Here is a 27,710-nt window from a genome sequence, read left to right on the forward strand (position 1 = left end):
TAGCTTCGAACGTGCATAAGAAGTTCAAGAACATAGCAGTTAAAAACTTATTCGGAAAAGCTTTTGAACAGACAAAGATTCGGAAATATAATTTCTATATGAATCGCCTTAAAGAGTATGATGAGGACGCATATAAGTACTTAGTGGATGATTCTATTCCTGAGCGCCAATGGACTTTGATTCATGATGGTGGTCATCGATATGGATTGAAAACTACAAACATGTCTGAAGCGTTCAATGACGTAATGAAGGGGGCCAGGTGTCTCTCAATCACTTCAATGATTAGGATTACATTATACCGGATTAACGAATACTTTGCAAAAAATAGGGATTTAGGAAGAAAGGGATTAGAGAATGGACATGTGCATGCCAAGAAACCAACTAATACGATTGATAAGAATGTTGAAAAAGTACGCTTTCATGATGTTAGGATATATGACACAGTACGTGGGATATTTGAGGTCACTACTGGTCGTGGCAACAAGATTGCAGGAAAAGGTGGAAAATGTTACATGGTTGACCTCACAGCAACATCATGCTCTTGTCAAAAACCAACCATGTTCGAGTTACCATGCTCACATGTTCTTGCAGTACGTCGAGCTCATAACATTTCGTATGATGCTTTTGTGGACCCTTCGTTTCGCACTACAGAATACCTATCAACATATAAGAAGACCTTTATGCTTGTTCCAGACATGTTCACCTGTGATCCTTGGAATGGACCTACAGTTGTTCCAGATCCCTCAACTAAGCGTGGAAAGGGTCGTCCGCGATCAACTCTCATGAGGAACGAAATGGATGCACCGGTGACGCATCCTCGTAACACATGTAGCATTTGTAGATTTAGTGGTCATAATAAGAAAACATGTCCTCGTACGATTTGTCAAAGGTCAACAAAGTATGTTTTTTTAACTTGCACACTAGTTTGTCATCATGTTGAGTCTGATAATATTCTATGTATGTAACAGCAATAATGGCGATGCCGGGCCTAGTTGATCCATCAGTACTTACACTTCAGGTGACCCACAGAACCTTAGCTGCGTGGAAGGGCTCCACTAACCAGTTGGTTACTCGTCAGAACTACTAGGCGAGTACGTTACATTGGCAGGTGGATGACAGAGTTGTAGAGGTAGTGGAATTAGCTGGTTTTAGTTACATTGATAGGTTGTTAGGCGGGGGTTTAGAGCTCGATCGAGCTCTTATCACTGCATTAGTGGAGAGGTGGAGGCCAGAGACTCATACATTCCACCTCACGGTTGGCAAGGGAACAATCACGTTGCAAGATGTGGCAGTTATACTGGGACTGCCCATTGAAGGACAGGCAGCGATTAGTCATGGAGAGGGACATTGGCCAGCCTTAGTTCCTGAACTATTAGGGGTTTGGCCAGAAAACCCTCAAGACCCTACAGAGCCGAAGATCATCACTGGATCCTCGTTGAAGTTGACTTGGCTCAGAGAGCATTTCAGCGTGCTAGAGGACGACGCGAATGATGTTACAGTCGAGAGGCATACGCGCACGTACATTTTGTACCTGTTTGGATGCATCTTATTTCCAGACAAGATCTGTGACTCGGTCCAGTTGATATATCTCCCTTTGCTAGGATACTTAGAGCGGGTAGATGAGTATAGTTGGGGAAGTGCTACCCTTTGTGTATTTGTATCGTAATTTATGTCGAGCATCTCGTAAGGGTGCCAAGGACATTGAAGGTTGCTTATTGTTGTTACAGATATGGTCGTGGGAGCATATTCATATAGGGAGGCCTATAATTCGGACGATTCGACCCGCTGGGCAACATGATTAGAACGATGACGCTGAAGATTTTGAACCGGTCTTAGGTTCACAGCATCGTCGTGGGAGGGATCCTTTAGCAGTAAGGTAGCAACAATCAATTCACTATTCAAATTCAAATTTCACTATTTTATGATACATGGAAATATTAAACAATGTTCGTTTGTTCGCAACTAGTTTCGCGTATATCTTTTGAGGTCCCACTTCCCACATAGTCTAGTCTACTACAAAGACGCACTTGATCGACAACGGGACGAGCAGTTTATTAACATTTATTATTTGTATTAGTTATCAATAAAATGTATATATTACTGAGTATATTGATTTCTATTACAGATGATATGCAGCCTTATACAACGGCTAAGATGGACGCTTTGCCACACATATGTACATCGGGCCACGAGATTTGGAGATCGCGTTGTCCACTTATTTGCTTTGACATCGTCGAGCTACATCTCCCAGATCGTGTCATGCGTCAATTCGGTTTGGAGCGGGTAATTCCGCATGCCTGTGACACCCAACCTCAACTACCTGCGATTGATAGAAGGATTGGGGACAAGAACTACGTCATACGACATAGATCGCACGTAGATGTGTGGAATGACCGAGCATCTCGATTGGTTCAAGGAGATAACTACACTGATCAAAGCTCTGGTGCGTACATGAATTGGTACAGGCGTATCTCCATACTACGCCTCACGAACACCACATTTGCACAACCATGATCACATTACCATCCGACATCTACGTTACCGGTACGTCTTCTTTTAACACTCATAACATATAGTAATACTTTTATGTGATTCTTTTAACAATATAATGATAACATACAGGCTGAGCGCATCCGATCGGTCCTCATTCAATGCAATGACATGATTCACGGGGCCACTACATCTCTAGTTGATGTGGGGTATCGGCTATGTTCTCAGACCCTTGGCTCCATTAACGCGTCATTGACCGATGCATTGAGTCAGACGGGGTATGAGTACCTCATTTCGACTCCACCCATCATTGGTGAGGTTGATGATACATTCCACACTCCTTATCCACGGAGTTCGGCCCACCGAAGTAGCTCTTCCGGAGGATCAAGTAGTCGGTCCACAAGAGGTCGCGAGCATTCATTTACTCGAGGTCAGTTTTCCAGATCCCCATCGACATCCGGTGCTATGTCGCCATTCGTTCCTCCAGCTTTCATGACCATTCCTCCATATACATCGCCTCTGCATACGATCATTACATATCAGCGTGCTGGTCAAAGACGAGCTCCTACTCTTAATGTCATTGCAGAGGTTGACGAGTATACACCATCCTCATCCACCGGTGCGCACAACAAAAGGGGTCGGGGATTGTAGTTTAATAAACTTTGTATCAATTTATATGGCTTGAATTTCTTGTATCACTTTCCATGATTGTAATATATCTTCGCATTATTTTCATAATTAATGTTTTCAAATCAATTTGGTTCGTAGTTGATTATTATGGAATAGATGATATTAAACTATTTATGGGAATTGAAATAATAAAATAAAAAGTTACAAGGGTACAGAGCAAACCGCCACATGAGGCGACGGTTCACCCAGAGAAAACTGCCACATGAAATGGCGGTTTACCCTGACCAAATCGCTACTTTATGGTGCGGTTTACTATTCACCTAAAACCGCCATCTTATTTGGCGGTTTTGTCTGAAAATATTTAAAAAAAAAATTTCCACGTGGACGGTATATTGGGAAATACCTTTTCATTTCATGCAAAGTGGGAGATACTTGTGGAATTTACAATATTGAGGGAAAAGTTCCGAATAATAATGATAACAATAAAAAAAAATAAACCAAAAAAAAGGGAAAAAAAATTTACCTTCCTGGGTATGTGGCGTGAAAGAAAAACAGGAAGTTAGCATGCGGTAGCCGTATACTCACTAAATTCAATCTGAATTTTATGATATTATTGGAAAAACATGAATAAGGTGTAGATATTGCTAAATGATTAAACGGATTAATCCAAACGAAGGAAAGAGAAAAGATGTGATGATAATTTTTCTTGTTTATAAATAAGATTGAAAAGGAAAATTAGGGTTAACAAGGGAGCATATTTATATTTGTAATAATTAGGGTTAGGGTTAACCTCTTAATAGGATAATTATAATGAGGCCTATAGATTTAAGCCCAAAATACTTAATTATTATCCCAAGATAAAAAAATTACTTAACCTCATTATTTAATTAACTCCAATAAATAATAATAATGTATTTTTGAAATTTCGGAATGATACAAGTAAAAGGTAAAAAGGTGTTGTCAACGGTTAAAATTGTATGGAACCAATGACTTCGCTTGAATACTAGTCAAACGGCTACTTTGGAGGCTGTAATTCGAAGAAAAAAAAAATCAAGGGTGTAGTTCGCAAAAGAATCAAATATTAAAATTGTAATTCACAATTAGTTCTTAAATAAATACATCCAACTATTCAATAGTATAACATCAAAGCAGAGTTAAAACCTACATTCATAATAACAGGTGAGATGTAATTTTCTCTTCGTCAATAAAAATGAAAATGAAAAAAATATATCAAAAAGATATTCTTTCACACAAAGAAACAAATGATTGATAAGGGATTATATATTAAAAGGACCAATCTATTTCAAATAAAAGATTCTCATGATAAGTTGTCCATTGTGGCACCTGTATACATTCTACAAATAAAAGACACATGAGACTAAATTTCATGTAATCGTCACAAGCAAAAGAAAGTTCCTGATGCAACCAACTTTTCTAGAATACTATCATTCATACTTTATATCTCTATAATTACTACTTATCATACAACTCATGAGTTACACCAAATACTCAATACTTGTCATCAATGCTCAATGATACATAATCAAAATCTACCAATTTGTTAAATCATATCAACATTTAAACCAAAATCATAAGTATTGATTATAATAATGACACAAATGATCACTGATCTTATAACATAACAATCAAATAATCTAGGTATCTATGCACGTGTAACGATAACAAAACTTATAAAATAGATGATGCTCCTATCCCAAGTCTACCCCAACTCTCACGAATAACTTTAAATTCCAAAACTATTTTGAAATGAATTTAGAAACACAAGGCGTCAAAATAGGAACCACTAGTTCTGGTAACCACCTGTAACACCCCTGAATTTCCAACCCCTGAATTTCCAACCCCTTAAGTGAAACCAAAATCGTGAAGGACGGGAGAAAATTCGGATGTTACATAAAAAGAAAAGGAAAAAAATTTAGATAAACGTTAAAGATTAACTTTAAAAAAGTGAGTGGAAATTTTGGCAACATCTCTGCTAACCATTGAAGATGTGGTAGAAAAATCAACACCATAAAACATTAAACTAATCTAAGGTATCATTGCCTTTAAAATCTCACACCACGGCAGAATGATTCATCGCTGGCTTCTCAAATCAACATGCCAAGCATGGATCGTAGTTCCATTGTCTACACTTGCGTTTTAAAATGGCTTAGCTCTATAAAACCATATAAAGTTATAAACTACGCAGTGGAAATACAAATATACAAAGGCGGACAAAAAGCCTCATAATAAAAATACAAAGATTACTCTCCCCCTTACAAAAGATAAATAAAGAGCTACAAAGTCAAAGGATAATGGTATGACACAGATTATGCTTCACCCTCATTACTCTTCCCCAATACAATGCAATGCAAAAGAAGCTCCAATACCTGTTACGCCTGTCTATGATTCTCCTGCTGCTCAACATTAGACCAAAGGCCAATATGTCATAGCAAGACAATCATAGAAAGTCATCAAACAACAAACATAAACACAAACACGTACATGTCAGTAACTAACATCAAATATAATAAAGCCAACTTATTAGATAACATTATGTTACACAATAACATAAGATGATTTCATAAGACACAAGTACAAATAGTCACCGTTTCTCTTCCACCTATACTTCTTAATCTCATTACGTCCTTTCCAACCCAAACCATGTGTTCTTGGGTAGAATGCAGGTCTTCACACTCCTCTTCTCAAAACATTAACTCTTGTAAAACTCGCGTAGTATCAACTCAACTAAGGTATTAACAGACTACCTAACACATGACCTTATATAGTTTTTCTATCCTAAAGTAAGTGAGATCATAGTCTATCCTTGGGATTGGTAACTCTCTTGAGGTAACTTAACGTAGGCGCGCTTCTCATTAGCATAAACTATTCTATCATTGAATAAATTTTCTATCAATGAGTAAATGTTCTATCAATGTGTAAACTTTCTATCATTGAATAACTTTATATCAGTGGATCTTTTTTTACTTCATGGTATAGTGACACGGCCAAGGGCGTTATCGGCCACCCGGCGCCCATGGAAAAGTATGAGCTCATACCCCCTCTAGCTGACCCTCTCGAGTCCTACCTTTCGGAAAATAAAAAACACTGGGGTACCAATCCAGTGAAGAGGCCACCATATTCGGGTTTGCAAAGCCCGCATGGTAATACCTCGGGCAAGGGGCGGTATCGGCCACCTGGCGCCCAATGACAAAAGTATGCTCATACCCCATACGGTGATCCCGTCGGATCTCACCTAGGGACTACTAAATCAATTGGATATAATCCAGTTGAGTCACGCCAACTAATTTGTAATCTAATGCTTAATCAAATGGGAATAACTCCCGCTTTCTACTATCAATGAGTGCCCTAGGATAGCAGAATGCCAAAACCCACTGAACAACTCAAACAAAATACGAAATCCACCTATAAAGGAGTCATTCTAGCTCAAAGTAAGACATAATCCAATTCTTAAATAGATAAGGTAATGGTCCCCGCCTTCTACTAGCACTTACATTCTCTAAACTAGTCTAGGCACAAGGATTTCATAATCGATAGCTCTTCCTATAAAGTGTACTCACTAGTATCTCATAGTTTCGATGCAATGCATTTTATTACAATAAAAAATATTGTCTTAAAGAGAATTGCATATTAGGGTTCGTTACTGCGTGTACGTACCTGTAAGCGTCACTGCACGACCAAAAGTCACAAAAGTCACTCAACTAAAGTTTTACCTTCCTCTTATGAAATGGGCATCTATATAGTTAGGAATAGAACTAATAAGTCCCCTTAACTTCTTGTCATACCAACAAATTACCAAAGTAACCACTATCACCCATTCAACATGAATTTTCGATTACTCTAGCACGCACACAACTCATTCAATACAAGTCATGATCATTAACTAAACAACAACACAAGTCTTTCCATCAATTTAAGAATAAAAGGATTATGTAAATCGTTCCTTTACACCAACCATATTTGAGTTATATTGATTCACGTTACCTAAAAAAATAACAAATCACACTTGAATCTTACGAAGTTAATATAGTGCTAAGATGATGATAACGACAAATCTTAAAGTTATCACATCGCAATACCATTTATTACATTCTCCAAGGTTAGAAAGAACTATAATCAAACATCATAACAAGTAACTTTAGCAACCGTCGACGATAAGTTGACATTATGTTCTTGGCTTTACTAAAATTATACAATTCTAACTTCAATGACGACCTACCAAGAGTGCTTGTAATTCACAACAATCAAGTCACAACAATTAGCAACTATTACTCCCAATTAACAACCAAAACCATAACTATAGTCAACTATAATCAAAATCATTATTAATTATCACAACAATAATCAACCAAGTCTTAAAACAACTTATAAGGTTACTCAATTAATCACCACACCACCAAAAGTAGCATACAACACACCCACTACTAGTAATCTCATCTCTAAATCAAACCCTAACCATTTCATATTCAAAGATAATACCTTTACTATAACCCATTAATATGATTAAATAAAATTAATACATAATCAATCCAAAATACATTAAATTGGTAAATTCCAATTAAAACAAGAAATCAATTAATTAGAGGAAGTAGAGTATGGCTTACAATGGAAAAATGAGAGAAGAGGGGTGGGAAGACAAGTGTTTAGCGTGGTGGTGGTGACACAGCTGGGACAAGGCACTGCGGTGGGCCTTGGTGGTGGTTTAGGTAGCCGCTAGCTACTGATGGGAGGTGCAGAACGCGGTTGCTGCCATGGAGGGTGGAGGGTGGAATTCAAGGCTGCCACGGCTGGTCTACTGGTGGTGGGTATCGCACGTGGCGGGGGAGAAACCCTCCTGGCGGCGGTTTGGAGTCACAAAGCAGTGAGGGAGATGGGATGAGAGGGAGCAAGTGGGTTTCTTTATTTGTGAGGGAAATAAGAGCTCTCACTTGAAACCCTAACTCATCTTGTATTAGAGTGAATCTTCTAACAAGACCTTTATGAAAAAAATTCGTATATGAAAGAAATTTGTTAAAACTAACTCAAAAATAATTTAATATAATTATAAAATATCCAAAAGTTATTATAATAATAATTAATGACGTCATAAAAATGACGGGGCGTTACAGATGTATATTATATGTAGAGCCAAACTATTAGCCTGAGCCTCCCATGTCCCTCTCCTTAATTACCACATGTAATAATTTCCATTTCATACATTTGTTTCTCATAAACACTCAAAATGCTATGTTGATGTAATTCCTTCAAGTTGTAATTGAGCTTCAAGCTTTTCTATCCTTTGAACACATAATAAATATACTAGTCTAGGATGGTGAATATAGCTTCATTAAAGGTGAACCACCTTAAATCTATATGTTAATGTTTACTAGTTTCTATACTTGAAATCATCTTATCTCTCGCGTATGGTTTTGTTTCATTAGAAATATTTTTTCTATTTCTCCACAATTAAATCTGAATGAGGAAGAACTCCATAGCTTAGCTCATCATTCTCAATACAAAAAGATTTTCATCATTTTTTACGAATATTTACAATGTGATTAGATAACAATTTTGAAGAAAAAAGAAAGAAAAAGAGAAGTGAAGAGAGGAAAAAGAAAGAGGGGAAAAGAAACGAAAGGCAAATCTTCACTGTTTATTTAGGAGGGAAGGAAAGGAAAAGGAAGAGTTATATGTATTTTCCCTCCAAATCTATCCTGTTTTTAAAAAGATTCTAAATTGCGCCCTTAACAAGATTTATTCATGTTTTCCTTTTAAATTTCTCCCTTCAAATCCCTTATTCCTTTTGTATTTTGACAAGAGATTATCGATCATTTCAAATCCCTTCTTTTTCCCCTCTATTAATTTGTATCCAAACATAGTGGTGGAAAATTTTCATTCTAATATGTAGGGATGAAAACAGATCAGATCTAGACCGGGTCAAGATGGACCCGGTTGCAGATCCGTTTTCATTGTTAAGACCAAGATTCAGATTCGGACCCATGGGTCTAAATTTTTAGGATCCAAATTTGGATCCATAGATTTTGTGGATCTAGTATTGGATCCGGGTCCAAAATGGGCCTAACTTATTTTCATACTTCCTCTGTTTTATATTAGTTGCAACATTAGGTAAAATGACACTATTTTTTAATCACTTTTAATTTGTGACTAGTTTTTAATCTATAAGTTCAAACATAGTCAAGTGAGACCTTGTTTAATTCGTCTCATTACAAAGATTATTAATATCAAATTTTTATACTTTTTTATTATACATAATTAGAGATATTAAAAACTGAATTAGTGTTGAAAAAGCAAATATTGCTAGTAAATTAGAACGGAGGAAGTATATTTGATTGAATTTTGCATCGTATTGACTATTGAGATTGCGATAGAGCTATATTCATTAACTAATGATAATAATATTATATAATTACACAATCTATCATCCAGACCAAGATCCTGACTCGACCAAAATTCGATAGGTCCCAAATATTAAAACTTAACCTGCAGAAAAAAATCTGGGTCGGATCCAAAATCCATTATCATCTATATGCTCAAAAGTTGTTTGACTAATGAATTAAAAAGTCTAATCGTAGCGAATATCAAATAATTTAACATAAGCTATACTTTAATTTGGGTAGCTATCACTCCTGTTTTAATGAAATGACGAAAACGCCCCTAGACTTAAAATAACAATAATCATAATCATAATTATAATAAAAACAATATTTAAAAATAATAATAAAAAAAAATTTTAAAACAAAATTTTTAAAAAAAATAATAATAATGATAAAAATAATAATAATGATAATAATAATAAAAATAATATTAAAAAAAAAAAAAAAAAAAAAATAATAATAATAATAATAATAATAATAACAAAAATAATATTTAAAAAAAATTTTAAAAAAATATAAAAGGGTGAGTCGCACAAAACCTGCGACTCGGCCGCGGCTCTCGCATGTTTTGTGCGACTGAGCCGCGGCCGAGTCGCGGGTTTTGTGTGACTCACCCCTTGAAATTTTATTTTTTTTTATAAATTTTTTTTAAATACTATTATTATTATTATTATTATTATTATTATTATTATTATTATTATTATTATTATTTTAAAATATTATTATCATTAATAATAATAATAATAATAATATTATTATTATTATTATTATTATTATTATTATTATTATTATTATTATTATTAGTTTAAAATATTATTATTATTGTTAAAAAATATCATATTCGATTATATTAAAGGACACGTCTCTGCGTAAAGAATATTATTATATATATTTTATAACTTTAATATAAACTTGTTTATAGATATTGAGATTTAATTAAAGTTTTAAAAATTATGAAAAAGTAAATGTGGTAATATAGGATATAATTGGGCATAAAATATTAAGATGTTATGGGTACGTAGTTACCTACTTGGACATAAAAATTAAGAACCAATAAATATGAGCAGGTAGATTTCAGCTACCTTCAATAATTTGACTGGTGGCCGGTGACTTATGTTTAGTAGACATATTTCATTGTCGTTAACCAACTTGGTGAGGAATGAGGCCATGGATCCTAATTTTCATGACGTGGTTCGTCTGAGAGTTCGGAAGAGGCATGTGCAACTACAGCTGGTTAATGGTGCGGGTTGGCAGTTCGGGCTGCGGGTTAGATTATATATTTAGTAGGTTATTAGCATAGCGGATTGTTATTGAATTTTATTTTATTGGGTCATTAGCGGGTCTATTGCTAATTAGGTGGGTCAGTAATGGATTTTATTAAAATAATTGTATTCAACATGCTACAATGAAATGTTCAATTACTAAATTGCATTATGAAGTTAAAACTGTAGTATTGGGATTGGAAAATAGAATACAAATTTTTAAATAAAACAGTCTCACAGTGAGAATGTCTCTATTAGGCTAATTCAAATACTCTTATGTATTAAAGTGATTAATTATTACCTTAAAGTGATTAATTATAACCTTAAAGTGATCAGTTATAATTTTATAATGATCATTTATTGATATTAAAGTGATCACTAATAAACATAAAGTAATCACTTAATTCTTAAGATAATTAATTAAATAAATAATCTAATTATATAAACTCATTTTATAATAATACGCGTACAATACATAACTTGCCCAGTGAAATGATATTAGTTGTTCATAACATATTTGCCGAATATATAGGAGATTTTTATCAGTTAAATATAGACTTTGAAAATAAAATTATCATCTACTTGTGTTTTCTAACTAGTGAACACTGTACTGTATATCTACCTATGTAAAAACATGTTTTTATATGAGTTTTTTAGACTAAAAAAGCGAATGCAATATATGTGTTATTATTTATATCTGACATAAAATATTTCACTTGAATTAAAAAGTAAGATTTGAACTCATGACAATTCTGTCACGTTGGCTTTCAGTACTAGGTTAAGAAACTAATCCAAAAAAAATTATTAATGGTTGTAAGTGCACAGCTATACAAGTTATCCAATAGTGTACAAACTTGTCAAATAATAAACTTCAAATTCTTTCTAAAATGGGATGGTGATGAGGCCCCAGCAAATTAAAACACTCCTCTCCTCTACTGACCACATAAAGGAGCTCTAAGGCAAAAATAGATGTGAAAATAGCTACTCTTAAATACTTGTCCGTGACTTAAAATTTGGGAAAATTAAGAATGTATTTAGATGGAAGGAAATGCAGGAAAAGAAAGGGAAAGAATTTAAAGAGAAAAAAATTTCTTATTTACATAGAAAAATAAAAGAGAAAAATTTTGGAGAAAATGAAATTGAAAAGATTTATTAAATAATTTTTATTAGTTTCAACCTCTCTAAAATTGAAATAAAGTTACGTAAAAACTTTTATTTTCCTCCCTTTTCCATCCATTTTCTTCTATACAATCAAAAACTACTTACTTCCACTTTTCTTCCCTTCCCTTTCTTCCTCTTTCCTCCCTTTTTTTCTCTCCAAAATTATTATTCAAAAATAGTGTAAAATAACACTTTTAAGTATATCAATAGTTAGTAGAAAACTAATAACTATTAATTGTTTATTTACACATTCACGTCAATTATCATATCTATTTTTTACGTTATTCAATGTATAAAAATTATTAATATTAATTAAATTTACATAAAACAAATTTAAAAAGTTCACACTTTAAGAAAATAGCTTTAAAGTTAGAATTATTTATATTTAATGAATAGCTGAAATTATCATAGTAAAATCATAAAAAGATTGGATTATTATAGATAATTTTTCCAATAATTTTCAATAGTTCTTATTTTCAATGTAAATATTTTTCCCTAGTTGGTAATTTTTTTCATTTACATTTATCTTTTCTTTTTATTAGTTGTCAATGGAAAAGATCCGAATCTACTTATAAGAACATTCCAACAAATAATTCGCATCACTTTCCCCTTCAAAAATCCTTCATATAAAAATTCCAAGAATAATTCCAAGCATACATCCTTTAAAAACTCTCCTCTCCCCATCTCCATCTTCAGTTGCCAAATCAATTTTGGACCAACTCCAACTCCAAAACAAAACCAAAACCCTTCAATATTTTCACATTTAACGGTCAAATTTCACTCCAAGATTCAAAATTTAATCCTTTTAATCTTTATAGATGGTGATGTCGGTTGTTTCACCGAAAAGATCATCTTTAAGCACAGTATTTTCAAGAGTCGGAGGGTATTATCATGGAAGTAACAGCAACAAAAGATCATGTTCTCTGTATTCTTCTTCTTCTTCAATGGTGTATGATGTAATGGAAGATGAAGATGAAGATGAAACAATGGAGATGGTTCAACTTGGAGCTGATAGAACTAAGAATGTGTTGATTTTGATGAGTGATACTGGTGGTGGTCATAGAGCCTCTGCTGAAGCCATTAGAGATGCTTTCAAATTAGAGTTTGGTGATCAATATAATGCAAGTTCCTTTTCTATTTTTTGATTTTAATACTCTTGTTTTGCTTGTTTTAATTATGTTTTTGAATTTTCTTGGGGGTTTTCCTGATGGGTTTTCTGCGGTTTTTTTAGAAGGGTACATTCTGGTCATTGGTTTAATTTCGGGTTAATTGTTTTATGTCCGTTCAAAATCGAGTTTCGTATCCATATTCATTTTTACGTTATTTTAAATTTATTTTGATGTCGGGTTAAGTTGTATTTGGTTTCAAGGTCAGGTAATCGAGTCATCGGGCACTAGTTCTCATTTGTTTGATTTCTGTCTGTTTTCTGCACTTGTTGAGTCAATCTGCATTTTGGGTGAATTGGGATTTTTTTTTCCTTTTGTTTCTTTTGGGTTGCATTCAATTTCTTAGATAGATTTACATAGGGTGTTTTTGAAGGTTTAAAACAAATCATCTGAAATTTATTGGAACAATCTGAAATTAAACTTGACTTTGACTCCCTTAAAAATGAATTTAAAAATATGTAAAAATTTACGTAGATATAAAATTCGTTTTAAACTAACCTAAAATGTATAATCTAAAATCGATTTGATAACCCAAATAGAGGTAGCTAGTTAGTTGGTATAGGAGTACCAGTTATTTAGGTTAAAACTAACTTTTTAGTTGGCTTACACATTTAGGGAAGAATTTATTTTTTCCATCTAACCAAGTAAGGCAAAAGGTAAAAATCAAGTAACAAGAAAACTAGAAAGCAAGTTACCATACAAAGCATGTAGTAGCTTCCAAACTTCTAGTTTTGATGCTAGCTTGAAGTTTCATATACTGTAATAAAGTGGTAAATTTCTCAGCAGTAACTTTTCAAGGCAGAAAATTACCTTTCTTTGATGGTCCTTTTTGACCCTTTTTAAGTTATGAAAAAGTTTGTTAGTACTGTACCATTTATATTGCATATATCATTGATTGATTGTAGCTTGAGAATCAAGCTTAATTCTGGACCTTCCTTTTTTTTTGTTTTTTTTGTAAATGTTAAAAAAAGAGTAGTTTCTGTGTAATTGCGTAATACTCCCTTCATTCCCCCACAAAACGAGACATTTACCTTTTTGACACTATTCATTTAACACTTTTAATTTGTATTTTATTCTTAATTTATAGATTAAAATATAGTCAAGTGACATCTTGTTTGATTCATCTCAATGCAAAGATTATTAATATCCATTTTTTTATAGTATTACATTATGTATAATAACGGATATTAAGTATTGAATAAGTGCATTGCATAGTGTGCAAAAAGTAAATGAGACATTTTAAGTGGAACGGAGGGAGTAATAGCTAGTACTATCCTCGTTCTGAAATACTCCCAACTGATTGTGAAATATTATATGGAAATATGCCACTATCAGTTGCAAGCATAATGAAACGGCAAAAGTATGATAAAATCTTTTTTTAATTGTATTTCGGTCTGACCAATTAAATAAAAGATTTGTGTATCTCATAGTTGACACAATGTGATTCCAGATAATTATAAAGGATGTATGGAAAGAGTATACTGGTTGGCCATTGAATGACATGGAAAGACAATACAAGTTCATGGTGAAGCATGTACAACTTTGGAACCTTGCATTTCATAGTACTTCACCTAAGTGGATTCACTCCATTTACCTTGCTGCTATTGCTGCCTTCTATGCTAAGTATGTTCGTCATCTCGACTTATTTTTACTAAATATATTATTGAAACCCGACAATAAGAATAGGAAATAGCTTTTTAAATAAGTAAATGACACGCTTGTGGTGAACTGATAGCTCAAGGGTTTAGATGGAGGAAGTATATCTTATAATTGTGACATGATTAGATGCATGTGAACTATTCTTATGAAATCATTAATGACTATGATCATGGTTGTTTATTTGCTGTTTATAATGATGCTTAACTAATGGGAGTGAATAGCATTCCATGTTAGTATTTTCTGTAGATAAATACAACTTGAGACACATAACTACATAACATAAAAGTATTTTTTGTTCATCTAATTTCGAGTAGAATTAAGCTAACTATTTTTCCCCTCGAATTTTAGACGTTTTTTATAATCATTTGTCCATTGTAATTTTAACCACCCTTCAGAACTGATCAAGTTAAAGAATTTACAAATTGTTTATTATGTTTGTTGGAAAAATAATCCACAAGGAATCCTACATTAAAGAATTAGATCAGAGAAGTTGACTAATATATAAGTTTGATAAAATTCTCTCCCTATTGCTCATTGGTTTAGTATGGAAACTCATAGAGCATGTGTGTAGTCAATTTTTTTTCTGCGGTCTTGTGTAAAAGTCTAATAATAAATTTAACTGTATCAGTCTAACTATTTAGACATGTATTTTAAAAAAAAGAAATTAATGGCGAAAATTTAAATGAATGAAGGGAAGTGGAAGCTGGATTAATGGAATACAAGCCGGATATAATAATCAGTGTTCATCCTCTAATGCAACATATACCATTGTTGGTTCTAAAGTGGCAAAGACTTCAGAAGAAAGTGATCTTTGTTACTGTTATCACTGATCTCAATTCTTGCCATAGAACTTGGTAACTTACCATTCAATTGCCTATAAATTGACTTATTGTTTTTAACAGTTGAATGTCATGATCTTTATAATTAATTATGTTTTTTCTCAGGTTTCATCCTGGTGTGAATAGATTGTATTGTCCTTCAAGGGAAGTTGCCAAAAGGGCTTCTTTAGATGGCCTTGAAGACTCTCAAATTCAAGTTTTCGGCTTGCCTGTTAGGCCTTCCTTTGCTCGCGCAATTCTCTCTAAGGTCAGCTTTTATTCGATAATTAAAATCGATTCCTACTAACTTGATCGTGTTGTTACTGATGTTCTTGTTTTAAACCGAGGCTTTTACCACCAAAAACGGGGATGTTTGGAGCTAGCTAGTGGTATAAAGAAGTCCGTTGTTAATTGAGATGTTTCGTAAAATTATAGGCATAGCGTAGCAGGAGCAGATGTAAGGGTAGTCAATGATGTCAACTGAGAATATTCAACTTATGTGTAGAATTATATACCTAAAGATACTAATATATGTGCTGGTTAAATATTATTGACATCATATGATTTTTTAGATCCGTCCCTGTAGTGCAGTATAATTTCTTGGGTTAAGCACAAGGTTATTAGGATCGGGTTTCTAACTAGAATCGTTGAGGGGTAGAATCGAAATCGGTAGAATCGGATCGTAGGATCTTGTGATCCTACAGATTTGCATTAATGTGCTTTGTATTGCTGATTATCATTTATATTTGTTCTCTTTTTATGTTTTAAGGTATAAAAACTTATTTGACGTTATCTATAAAATTTTGAAAAAATATACTAATAATTTTTATAAACCGCAAATCATGAAAAACTTCAATTTTATAAAGGAATCGATATAATTATTTTGTATATATATATATATATATATATATATATATATAGAGAGAGAGAGAGAGAGAGAGAGAGAGAGAGGATTAAATAAGAAGGATTTTAAAATGAGAAGGGTGAGAAGGATTTTTTTTTGATTTTGTTTGGTTACTATATATAAAAAAAGATACTATGTTATAAATTAAGAACATTTTTAAAATTATTTCATAGTTACCTTTCTGTGTAATATAGTTACCCTTCTCATTTTCAACCCCTTCTCAATGGATCCCTTCTTTATATATATATATATATATATATATATATATATATATATATATATATATATATATATATAAGTGAAATCTGTATTACATGAAAATATTTTACGATTGAGACAATACATTTGGATTCGAATCGTTGCATCGTAGGATTATAGAATCGTCTTATGACCTACCACCTAGATTGTTTAGCTAAGCAGGATTGCATGATTCTACCAAATTAAGATCCTACCTACGATCCAGATCGGTCATCTATTTTTGGATCGTAAAATTGTAGAATCGTAGATCAGAATCGGGATTCTGATAACTATAGTTAAGCATATGAACAACTTCTTTGTTCATACAAGGATAATGTATTGTTGCATACATTCGAGTTTTCTGGTTCCGTCTAGATAGAAGCCACTTGACTGATTTTGTCTAGGCGGAAGCCATTTGGCATTGGGTAACAACATGTTGTGATGGAGTTGTTTGTTGGTCAAATTGTGTGGTTACAGGATGATTTAAGAGTAGAGCTTGAGATGGACCCAAATTTACCAGCAGTTTTACTAATGGGAGGAGGTGAAGGCATGGGTCCAGTAAAGAAGACTGCCATGGAACTTGGAGAATCATTGTTTGACAAATGCCTTAACAAACCAATTGGTCAATTGATTGTTATATGTGGTCGTAATAGATCACTTGCTTCTACACTTGAATCAATGGACTGGAAAATTCTTGTTAAGGTAATTTATTATTTTACCTTAATTTAGGAAAATAATAATTAGAAAAAAAATGTTTGGTAACTTTACATTTTGATTATAGGTAAGAGGATTTGAGAAACAGATGGAGAAATGGATGGGAGCTTGTGATTGTATTATTACAAAGGTGAATTCAAACTTCCCCAACCCTAGAATTCTCCAACTTTAATAGCGGATCTTGAACCATTTTTTTACGGCGATCAACTTTAAACCCATATAAATAACGCATCATTTTAGGAGGGGCGAGCGAAAATTTTATCAATCGTCATATTTTAGCATAAGTCTCCTATATATAGGCTTAGTCGTCCACATTATTGTAGTGTGTACTAACTTGAAAATAACATTTTTCGATTATTATACTTGATTGTACTTGTCAGAGAAAAAAGATATTGTTTCTGTACCTTTTAAGATTGGTGCACACTAAAATAGTATTAAACAAGTCTACACAACACTTTCTTAAAATATTTTTTGTCCAAAACTATCTTATAGAATGTCATTTTCTTTGTAATAAGCTATGTTTTATCAGCATTTCAACACTTTTTTCAGGTTGTGTAGTTTTTTTATTGAATCCAAATTAAAAACTAGACTTGGATTGAATGAGTTCTATTTAAAACAGGCAGGACCAGGAACAATAGCAGAAGCATTAATCAGAGGACTTCCAATCATCCTTAACGACTACATTCCTGGCCAAGTAAGTTGATGATGCACTTGCTTTTTAATGTAATTGCATTCCACAAATATTCTTTACTTTCGATTTATGTGTAGCACTTCATACATATGTAAAGTTGTAAATACTGTTTACTATCAAGGCCAATCAGAAACAATTTAATTAAGTTTGCATACATTCGACTAACGAAATCCCCCCTTATTTCTATCTTATGGTAACCTTAGGAGAAAGGGAATGTACCGTATGTGGTTGAGAATGGTGCGGGTGTGTTTACACGTAGCCCTAAGGAAACAGCGAGAATAGTTGCAGAATGGTTCAGTACGAACAGCGATGAGCTGAAGAAAAAGTCGGAGAATGCCCTGAAGTTGGCTAAACCTGAAGCTGTGTTTGAGATTGTTAGGGATATTCATGAACTTGCTGCCCAAAGAGGGCCTCTAGCTAACTTTCCTTACATGCTAACTTCCTCTCTTGCAAACTTAATTTAATTCCGATGGACTATATAACATATCACGAGGCTCGATATGCCAGCAAGTTAAAGTTTTTATTGGGTTGGTTCATTGACAAGGTAGTTACGGATTCGAAATTAAGCTATCTCTTAAAAGAAAAACCAATTCTTTGGAATATTAAAGGTTTTTTTGTAGAAATAAGTCAATATGTACATGTAGTTATTAGTAAAACAAAAATTCATTGTTTTAGCCCTTAAAGATCAATCAATCAATATGTGTAAAAAAATTGAAAAGAATTAATAAAAATTATGTGGTGTAGTTTTAGTTAGTGGGAGTTATGATTCTAATTAATTAGGACATAATTAAAGTCTTAATGTCCTTAAAAGATTTAGGATATTTTAGGTTGCTTAGTTGAAGGATTGGATATGGGTATTGACTATTTTCTAGTAATGTCCATTATTTTTCATTTGATTGTGTTTTCATTTTCTGTTTTGAATTTTGTACAAGATGTAATCAAGGGTGAATATATTGATTTAAGTTTGGTTTTTAATCTTTGTTAGTCCTTTCTGAATAGTTGATGTTTTTTTAGACATATTTGTTGCAAGGTTAATTGTGTTCGTTATTTTAATTTGTGACAACTATCAAAAAAATCTTTCATATAATTTGAATGGTTGTTGACTTGTTGTAAACTCAAAGAGCACGAACAAGTAATAGAATATAGTTAAGAAGGGCGTTTTATATTTGTATTGGTAATTTTGAAATTAATAAAATGTATATCAATTTTTTCTATAGAAAGATATAAATTTTTGTGTGATACAGAAACTCTCTGAGACCCTTTTATATATTAGCTAAATAGTCTAATTAATATAATTATTAACATATATATACTTTGTGTTGAAGGGTCTCACTGGGAGACGGCCTCTCACAAGAATAGCTCGAAGAAAAATATTACGGTTGTTTTTTTTAAACGTTTATTTCTATATATATATTGAAGCTTTGTTATCTTTCTTGGTTTATACACCCTCATATTCGGTCTATTTATACCATTTTCTTTTTTAATCTTAATTTATAAGTATGAAGCCAAATGTGATTTTTTTGATTCTTTAATGTAAATATTATTAATATCAATTTTATAATTTTCTATTATCTTGGTAAAAAAAATTCATGATTAGGAATTCATTTACGATTTTATATATATATATATATATATATATATATATATATATATATATATATATATATATATATATATATATATATATATATATATATATATATATATATATATGTATGTATTTTTCATTGAAAAAAGAACAAATATATCAAAGATGCTTTCCTTGAGTGTTGATTTGGCATCGCTTCTAATCTATTGAAACTACAAGTACAATATACATATTGATATGAAGTATTGACAAAATGACATGACACTAAACAAATGGAGTACACCATTAATTAAAATTGTATTGAAAGGTACTTGTGCAACTAATATTAAAAGTATTGGAGTATTTAATAATTTAAATCCAATGTCTAAGTCTTAAATATAAATCAATGAAGGCGTATTAAATTGATTTAACCCCATATTTCGTCTAATTAAGCAAAATTAGTTGAAGTTGTCTTAGAAGAGAGTTATAGTCCTCACGCACTTGTTACTTGTGGCAAGTGGCAACATTACTAAGAGACAAGTGTTCGTTAATTTTTTTTATAATGATATTAATTTTTGAATAATCATATATAAATAATACTAAATTAGGAGTGTTTTGCTAGAATAATATCAATTTTTTTAAAATTTATTTGCCTTTGTTTTTTTGTCAAATAACCTACTATAAATAATAGTTGATATTATTCTAGAAAAATACCTTCTTAAATTGATATCATTCATGGTTAATAAAAAGTAGTATTATTGTATGGAGATCAGTGAATAATTGTATTATTCACGATAATTTTTCTCATTATAAATGACAATCATAGCATAATTACTTAAAACGATCGATTAAGGTTAATGAAAAATTCGGTTTGATTTTAGGTTTATTGTCGATTAGCTTAGCTAGATCCTAAAAAAATGTGTAATTAAGAGAATAGATGATATTTGAACTAGATAATTTGATTAACGCTTTCATTTCACCACTTTATATATTTTTGTCAAATCCAACTTATTTCAGTGATTTTTTTGGTTTTTTATTCACTTTATTTTTATCAAAGTAAATAAATTTTTAATCTTTATTAATTTAATTTATTTTTGTGTTGAAATTCTAGTCTTTTAAACTCAATAAAACATTCCTTTTCTTTGTTTGAGATTGAATAAAACATTCCTAGTTTAGTAGTAAAGAAATGCGTACAAGACTACAAGTACAAGTCAATTGTCATTTCTAACATTCTATGGGGACGACATTTTACCTTGTACGTATGTTTTCTCATTATTTTAGGTTACTCAAAAGGCTAATATACAAACATTATTTGTATATATAGCCTTCATAAAGTATAAAGGAAATCACAAATTCTTGTGAAAGACGGTTTCTTTGAAAGATTATTTTTAATTGGGCCGGTTTATTTATATTTTTTAAAATATTGAAATTAGGCATTAAAAATAATGTAAGTAGACAATTAAGATATTAAAATTAGGCATTAAGGATACGATAAGTAAGCATTAAGGATAATATAAGTATGCATCAAGAATACGGTAAGTGGGCATTAATGTTTAATGGATTGATCTTGAAATACGTCTAAAATTATTTAAGCTAGTCTCTTGAGAGACGTATCTCAAGCCCAACTCATTAAAGATTAATGTCTACTTATCGTATTCTTAATGCCTACGTACGTTATCCTTAGTGCCTACTTTCAACATCTTAAAATATCTACTTAAATCATTCTTAATGCATACTTATAATATTTAAAAAAACATATGATGGACCGACCAATTAGAGATGGTCTCTCACAAAAATTTGCGTAAAACAAATTATTGATTGATAAAACATATAAATAGTTTAAGGGTCAATAAATTAATATGTGAAAAAGAAAATGATAAGACATAACATATGTTTCATTATATGCACTAAATATGTACTTCCTACTAAGACACATATACAAAATATTATCAACTTAGCTTAAACCAATACAATAATAGATTAAATTAAAAGATAAGAGAATTTACGCTTCTCCAAGTCATCCAATATTCTTTAATAGAAAGGACCAATCTTAAAACTATTCTTATAATTGAAAATCACTTCCACATCTTTTGGGGACAATTGGCTTTTTGATGACCAATTCCAAGTTGTCATTAAATTTGTGATGCAATTTGTTAATTGGAGATCACTAATTAAGTTTAAAGGCAACCTGGTTTTCTTTGCCACCCCTTACATGTTGTCTCATGCACATATCCCACTAGTCAATAGTACAACAAGTAACCAATCACTATCATGCATTTATACTTGTAATTTAGTTGTGTGGTTAGTTGTAACCTGTCTACGAAGTTGTTAGTTGTTAGTTATTAGTTGTGGTAGTTATAGTTGTACAATTGTCATTATTAGGTACTTAACTGTCTAATTAATTATATATATAGTTTTTATTGTTCTGTAAAAGTAGTTCTTATAAAAACTATTGGAATATAATTTATTTATTAAACGCTAGTTGATTTAAGTATGTTAGAAGCTGCAATGTTTTGAAAACAACTGACTACATATTGTTGCTTAATTTATTATTTTGTTGAACGCACCTTAAGTGATGTGAAATGATTTCACAAATTCTTGTGAGAGACAGTTTTTTTGAGAGACCATCTCTAATTGGGTCGACCCATTATATATTTTTTAAAATATTGTAAGTAAACATTAAGAATGATGTGAGTAAACATTTAAGATATTGAAAGTATGCATTATGGATACAGTAAGTAAGCATTAAGGATAAAGTAAGTAGGCATTAAGAACACGGTTAATAGGCATTAATCTTTAATAGATTGGGCTTGAAATACGTCTCTCAAAGAAACGGTCTCTCAAGAGACTAGCTATTTGTTTTATAGGATACATTCAACACTATATGTGCTTCATGTGCACTTATAGGTTTTAAGTTCACAAGAGGGATGTAAAGCCGTGTCTTTAATGATTGTTGTAACTTTTTGTAGTGTAGTTGCAGTTACAGGTACATGCACGTAATAACTAACCTATGTATGCGTCTTGCATTATATATTTATCGAGTTATATGAATATATATGTTGTATTCCAGCTATGAATTGTTATTAAATGATTGGTTGATATTATTAATGATTATGCAATCTTCAAGTTTGGATAATATATTAATGATGATAGGGATGGAGATTGATTGTCTTATAAATGGAGTGTAGGATTATTTTAACCGGGATGAAAAGTTGGAAACAATTTCCTTATTGATGAGGTTTTGGTTTATGTTTCGTGAAAAAGAATGACTTTGTTATTAATGGAGTAATGGAGTATGTTTGTTTGAATGGGAATGAGTCTTATTGATGAAGTATCAGAATATGTTTGGTTTGCATGACTTCATTGAATTGGTACCTCAAATTGGTTTAGTTTTATAAGGCCTGGATCATCTATATATGGTCATTGTATGGGGCCATGATTATACTTTGCCATTGGACGCACATGTTCGTCACTGCCTCTTAGCTAAAATGTTACCAAGTGAGCCTTGCAAACCCCAATAAGGTGGCCTCTAGTCACATTTATATTAAGATTCTTAAGCTCCACAAGCTACGCTTTGTCATTGGCGTCGGGTTATCCGATAAGGATCTTGGTCAAAGTGGCGCCATGTAAGTCTTGAAGAGAAGTTATGAAGTGAGAAGATAAGAAGAAAGCTAGAATGACATTGAGAAGTACAAAGTGAATGAGAAGTGGTTATCATTTGTACTTCGTGGGTTAATCAAGAGCGAGTCAAAAAAATAAAAAAATAAAAATAAAAATAAAAAAGATGTCATATTTATAAAAGAGTACACATGTTCTATTTTCTAACATTATAATCAAATCTTGAATGTTCATGATCCCACATTCCCACTACAATAACTTGTAATTCCAACCCAACACTTCGATACCAAATCCATAACCCATTATTCAAAAAACTAGTTTTATAATCAACTACTCAAAACCAAAATTCACTTATATATAATTACTCAAAATACTAAATCCTACATTCATTAATTCAAACCCACATTTACATTTCAAGAAGCTTCTACATCAAAAATCAATATTTACTATTTGTTTCTTTTTTAGATTTTAGGGATGTCAAACGACCTTATTGATTACCCCATAGAGCTTTTTTAAAAAATTACAAATAATATATCAAGGAAAAAGAACAACTTAGATTATGTGTTTAACTGTGAAGGTTCAATGACCCGCATTTGATATAATTTCGTTACTACAAAGTACAAACTCATTTCATTTTTATGTCGATCATTTGTAAGCATAAGGCATAGAATTTTGTCAATAAGTAATTATTTTCAACAACAAATTTGGCCAACTTAATTAAGATGTAACTAGTATAATACCCGTGTCATGCACGGAATGTATAATTTTATGTTTGTATAAAGTTTCATATAATCATATTTTTCTTGTTAGTAACTTAAATTTATCGAATTTTAGCTTCTTTTACCTATCAATTATGAGCATTAACAATAAACATAAAAATATACTTCACCTGTATGGTTGAGCACACTTTTTACAGATTTTTATATAACTTCATGTTTTTGTCAAAGAAATACTAACTATTAGATTCATTGTATACACTAGATATACTTATTGGCAAAAAAAGCAATCAAATGAGAAATAAAATTCAAATCCTTTTTATAAAAACTCCTTCCCAAATTTAAATCCAAGAATACAAAATTCAAATTTTTATTTAATCATAAAAGTCTCAAATTCATGATATCTCTTTATAATTTTAAAAACCCCTTCACAAACTGTAAATTGTAAATCATAGTTTTTGAAAAATCCAAATTAAAAGCCCCAAATATGCAAACTTTTAGATCGAAATTGACTCAAACAAAACATTATCACACCTATACATTGAAGAAGCTTAAATTTTTTTGTATTCTACTTATAAATCTCCTTTTTGTCTTCAAAAACTCCCAAAACATATCAAAGAAATAACCATTGAGAGATTTTCAGAAAATAAAAAGAAAGATACATAAATGGAAAAAAGAAATAAAAAGAGGGATGCACATCTGAAAGAAAGTTTATGGAAGAAATATAGTAATTATCCTTTTTTAAAGATACTGCCAATTCATGAAAAAGACAAGTATGTAGTAGCTTTCAACGGAAGCTTTTGAATTAGCCTGATTTACCCCTATAGGATATGCAAAGATTTGTTCTCAAACTTATTTTGCAAGGTATTCGTGGCATCTCCTTATCATTTTTCAGCTTTTATTCTCAATACCACACGTATTATAGCGGTTATTGTGTTAGATAATTATATGATATGATGATTATAGTTTAAAAAATATATAAATATCCATGGAGATTGTCATCATGCAGACGAAATCTAGATAGTCACAGTGAAATTGTAGAATTTCCACATCAAACATACTGTAAAGACCCTCCCAAAAATTTTGAAAAGGAGAGGTTGTATATTTTTCAAGGTAATACACAACAATTAACACAAATAGAGCTATTTAAATATGATCCGACCCGAAATCGAAAGTTAACCGATCCGAAAATATGTTTCTTTTTTAGGTTTATCAAATCGACATTATCCGAACCAAAGTTGCGCCCGAACCGATTTACGACCGAAAATCGTAAAATCGAACTCGAACTGCGACCGATTTTATAACCGACGTGTAACCGTTAACTGAGATTACCCAAACCTAATAGTGACCGACCCGAGTCATACTCGATCCGAATCATGCTCAAAACCAAACTTGATCCGGCTAAAATCGACTTAACCCGAACGAATTTTTAATCGAAATGCTGTAAACCTGAACCAATTTTTAACATAGAGGTATGATCGACTCATATTCAATCATCTTATTAGTTAATCTAATAAAGTAATAGAAATTTTAATAAATTAAATTTTATACATACATGGTTTTATAGATTTAGAGTTAACAATCAATGGTCAATGTTTATTTAACTATTTTTAATCAAATTAGATGAAAAATGATAAAACTTTAATTTTAATTTACAGTCAAACAAGTAAAAGTAACAAAGTAATAATCACTAACTGATTTGCACTTTAACTATTTTGCCTTAACTAAGGGAAATCTTATCATCAATTAAAAAATGTCTAACAACTTAATCTGATATTGACTCGATCTATAATAATTAATAATTCGTAGCCGAATTCTACTGGAAAATAATACCCGAACTCGATCTCTACCCGGTAAAACCGAACCGATTATTAACCGATGACAGTCCGAGATCGATTGACTACTCGACACAAACTTCAACCGACACAGAACCGATACTAACCCGATAGCTCGAATAACTGATCTTCAACCGAACCGTGACTAATCGACCTGACCCGAGTGTGACCCGGCGTAACACGCATTCGAAAAATAACCGATCCGAAATACAACTGAACCGAATGACACCCGTCCGAAACCGACCCAATCACCCGAATGAACACCTCTATAACACAATATATCTTTAGCCTCATGTTTGTTCAATAGTAGAATAGAAAAATTAGAAACTAAAACTCTTATTTTTCAATGTCATATACAACAATTTGAAAATGTATAACCAAAAATCCTAAAGTAATTATCTAAACTCATAATTCTGCGGTTCTCTAATGTTCTTCTTATTTGGAATATTTCATCTTAGCCTAAGGAGAGAGAAATTTGATTAATATTTTTGACATATATTTAGAAGATAAAATATGTCTATATGAGATCTCGTTAGATTCATTTTAATGTATACTTTTTTATTATGTACTTTTTATAATTTTTTTATTATGTGTATTTTAGAGATATTGAGTTTTTAAATTTGCTTTAAAAATTGTGAAAAACGTAAACGGAAAGAACAAAAAAGAATGGAGGAAGTATTAAATCAATTGTAGAATTAAATTACTAATAAATTAAAACTCTAATAAATTTCAAGAGATTAAATATGGAAGTCTGAATTTAGAAACTTTCCACCAATTAATCCGAATACCCTAATTGATCGATTAACAAATACGATTTGAGGTATTATTTAACAATTAACAATCAAAAAATGAATATATATATATATATATATATATATATATATATATATATATATATATATATATATATATATATATATATATATATATATATATATTAAGATAGAAATATTTGTTTTAACCTTATAAAGTTAATATCTGAAGTATTAAAATAGATGCTAAAACATGTCATAACTTTTAATGGTCAAATTATGCCACTTTAATGCATGTAGTGAAGTACAATAAAATTTAACATATAAGTAGGTACTTTAACCGTATAAAGTAAATGTTTTAAGTATTAAAGTTGGCCCTAAAAAACATAGATTGTCATACAGCTTAATGCACTTGGTGAATATAATACATTTTAAGATAATAATTAGGTGCTTGAAGCATATAAATTAAGTAGATGTTTTAAGCATCAAACTTAGATCATCAATTTTTCAATAGATATATTTAGTAACTCTTGTTTGTAGTAACGTTCAAGGGCACACTCTGGACCCCTTACGCAAGCAAGCAGCCCCAGTCCACGGAGCTCCGGTACACCATACCACACACTGCCAATCGGATCACAGGTCAGATCAAATCCCATTTGGTATTTTCGCAATGTGAACAAGGGTTTTGTTTTCTTTTGGGTGCATGAAAATTTGTAGAATTTATTCTAAATGATTGTGTATTTGTGTTAATATATTTGATCGAATGAATTTGTAAAGTTTATTTTTTTTTTTATTATACACTTTCTTCTCTGAATGCATAGTGTTTAATATTTACAAAAATGAATAATGATAGAAAAAAATTATTTTGAATATCTACTATTTGTTAAAAAGTAGGGAGAATATAAGGAGAAGAATAGTATATCAGATTGATAAATTTATATATCTTTTTCTTGTGTATTCAATAATGCAAAATAATGCACATATATATAGTACAATGTGGTTACTATAGTACAATGCAGTTACTATTTATACATTATTTCCTATGTTCATACGATAGCATCCCCACATTTTAATACATTCATGACTTGTAACATCACT

At 31.5% G+C, this 27,710-nt stretch overlaps 1 protein-coding gene across 1 annotated transcript; it reads left to right on the forward strand.

Moving 5' to 3' along the window:
* Positions 1 to 12,407: 12,407 nt before the first annotated feature.
* Positions 12,408 to 19,141, forward strand: LOC130816002 (monogalactosyldiacylglycerol synthase 2, chloroplastic-like). The gene is made up of 8 exons (XM_057682567.1): positions 12,408 to 13,056; positions 14,552 to 14,724; positions 15,453 to 15,614; positions 15,705 to 15,846; positions 17,197 to 17,421; positions 17,501 to 17,563; positions 18,053 to 18,127; positions 18,328 to 19,141. Exons 1-8 carry the CDS (start codon positions 12,754 to 12,756, stop codon positions 18,586 to 18,588), a joined length of 1,404 nt encoding a protein of 467 aa, XP_057538550.1. The 5' UTR covers positions 12,408 to 12,753; the 3' UTR covers positions 18,589 to 19,141.
* The last annotated feature ends 8,569 nt before the right edge of the window (positions 19,142 to 27,710 follow it).

This window comes from Amaranthus tricolor, chromosome 6 (assembly GCF_026212465.1).
Source record: "Amaranthus tricolor cultivar Red isolate AtriRed21 chromosome 6, ASM2621246v1, whole genome shotgun sequence".
In the NCBI taxonomy this organism is placed as follows: Eukaryota; Viridiplantae; Streptophyta; class Magnoliopsida; order Caryophyllales; family Amaranthaceae; genus Amaranthus; species Amaranthus tricolor.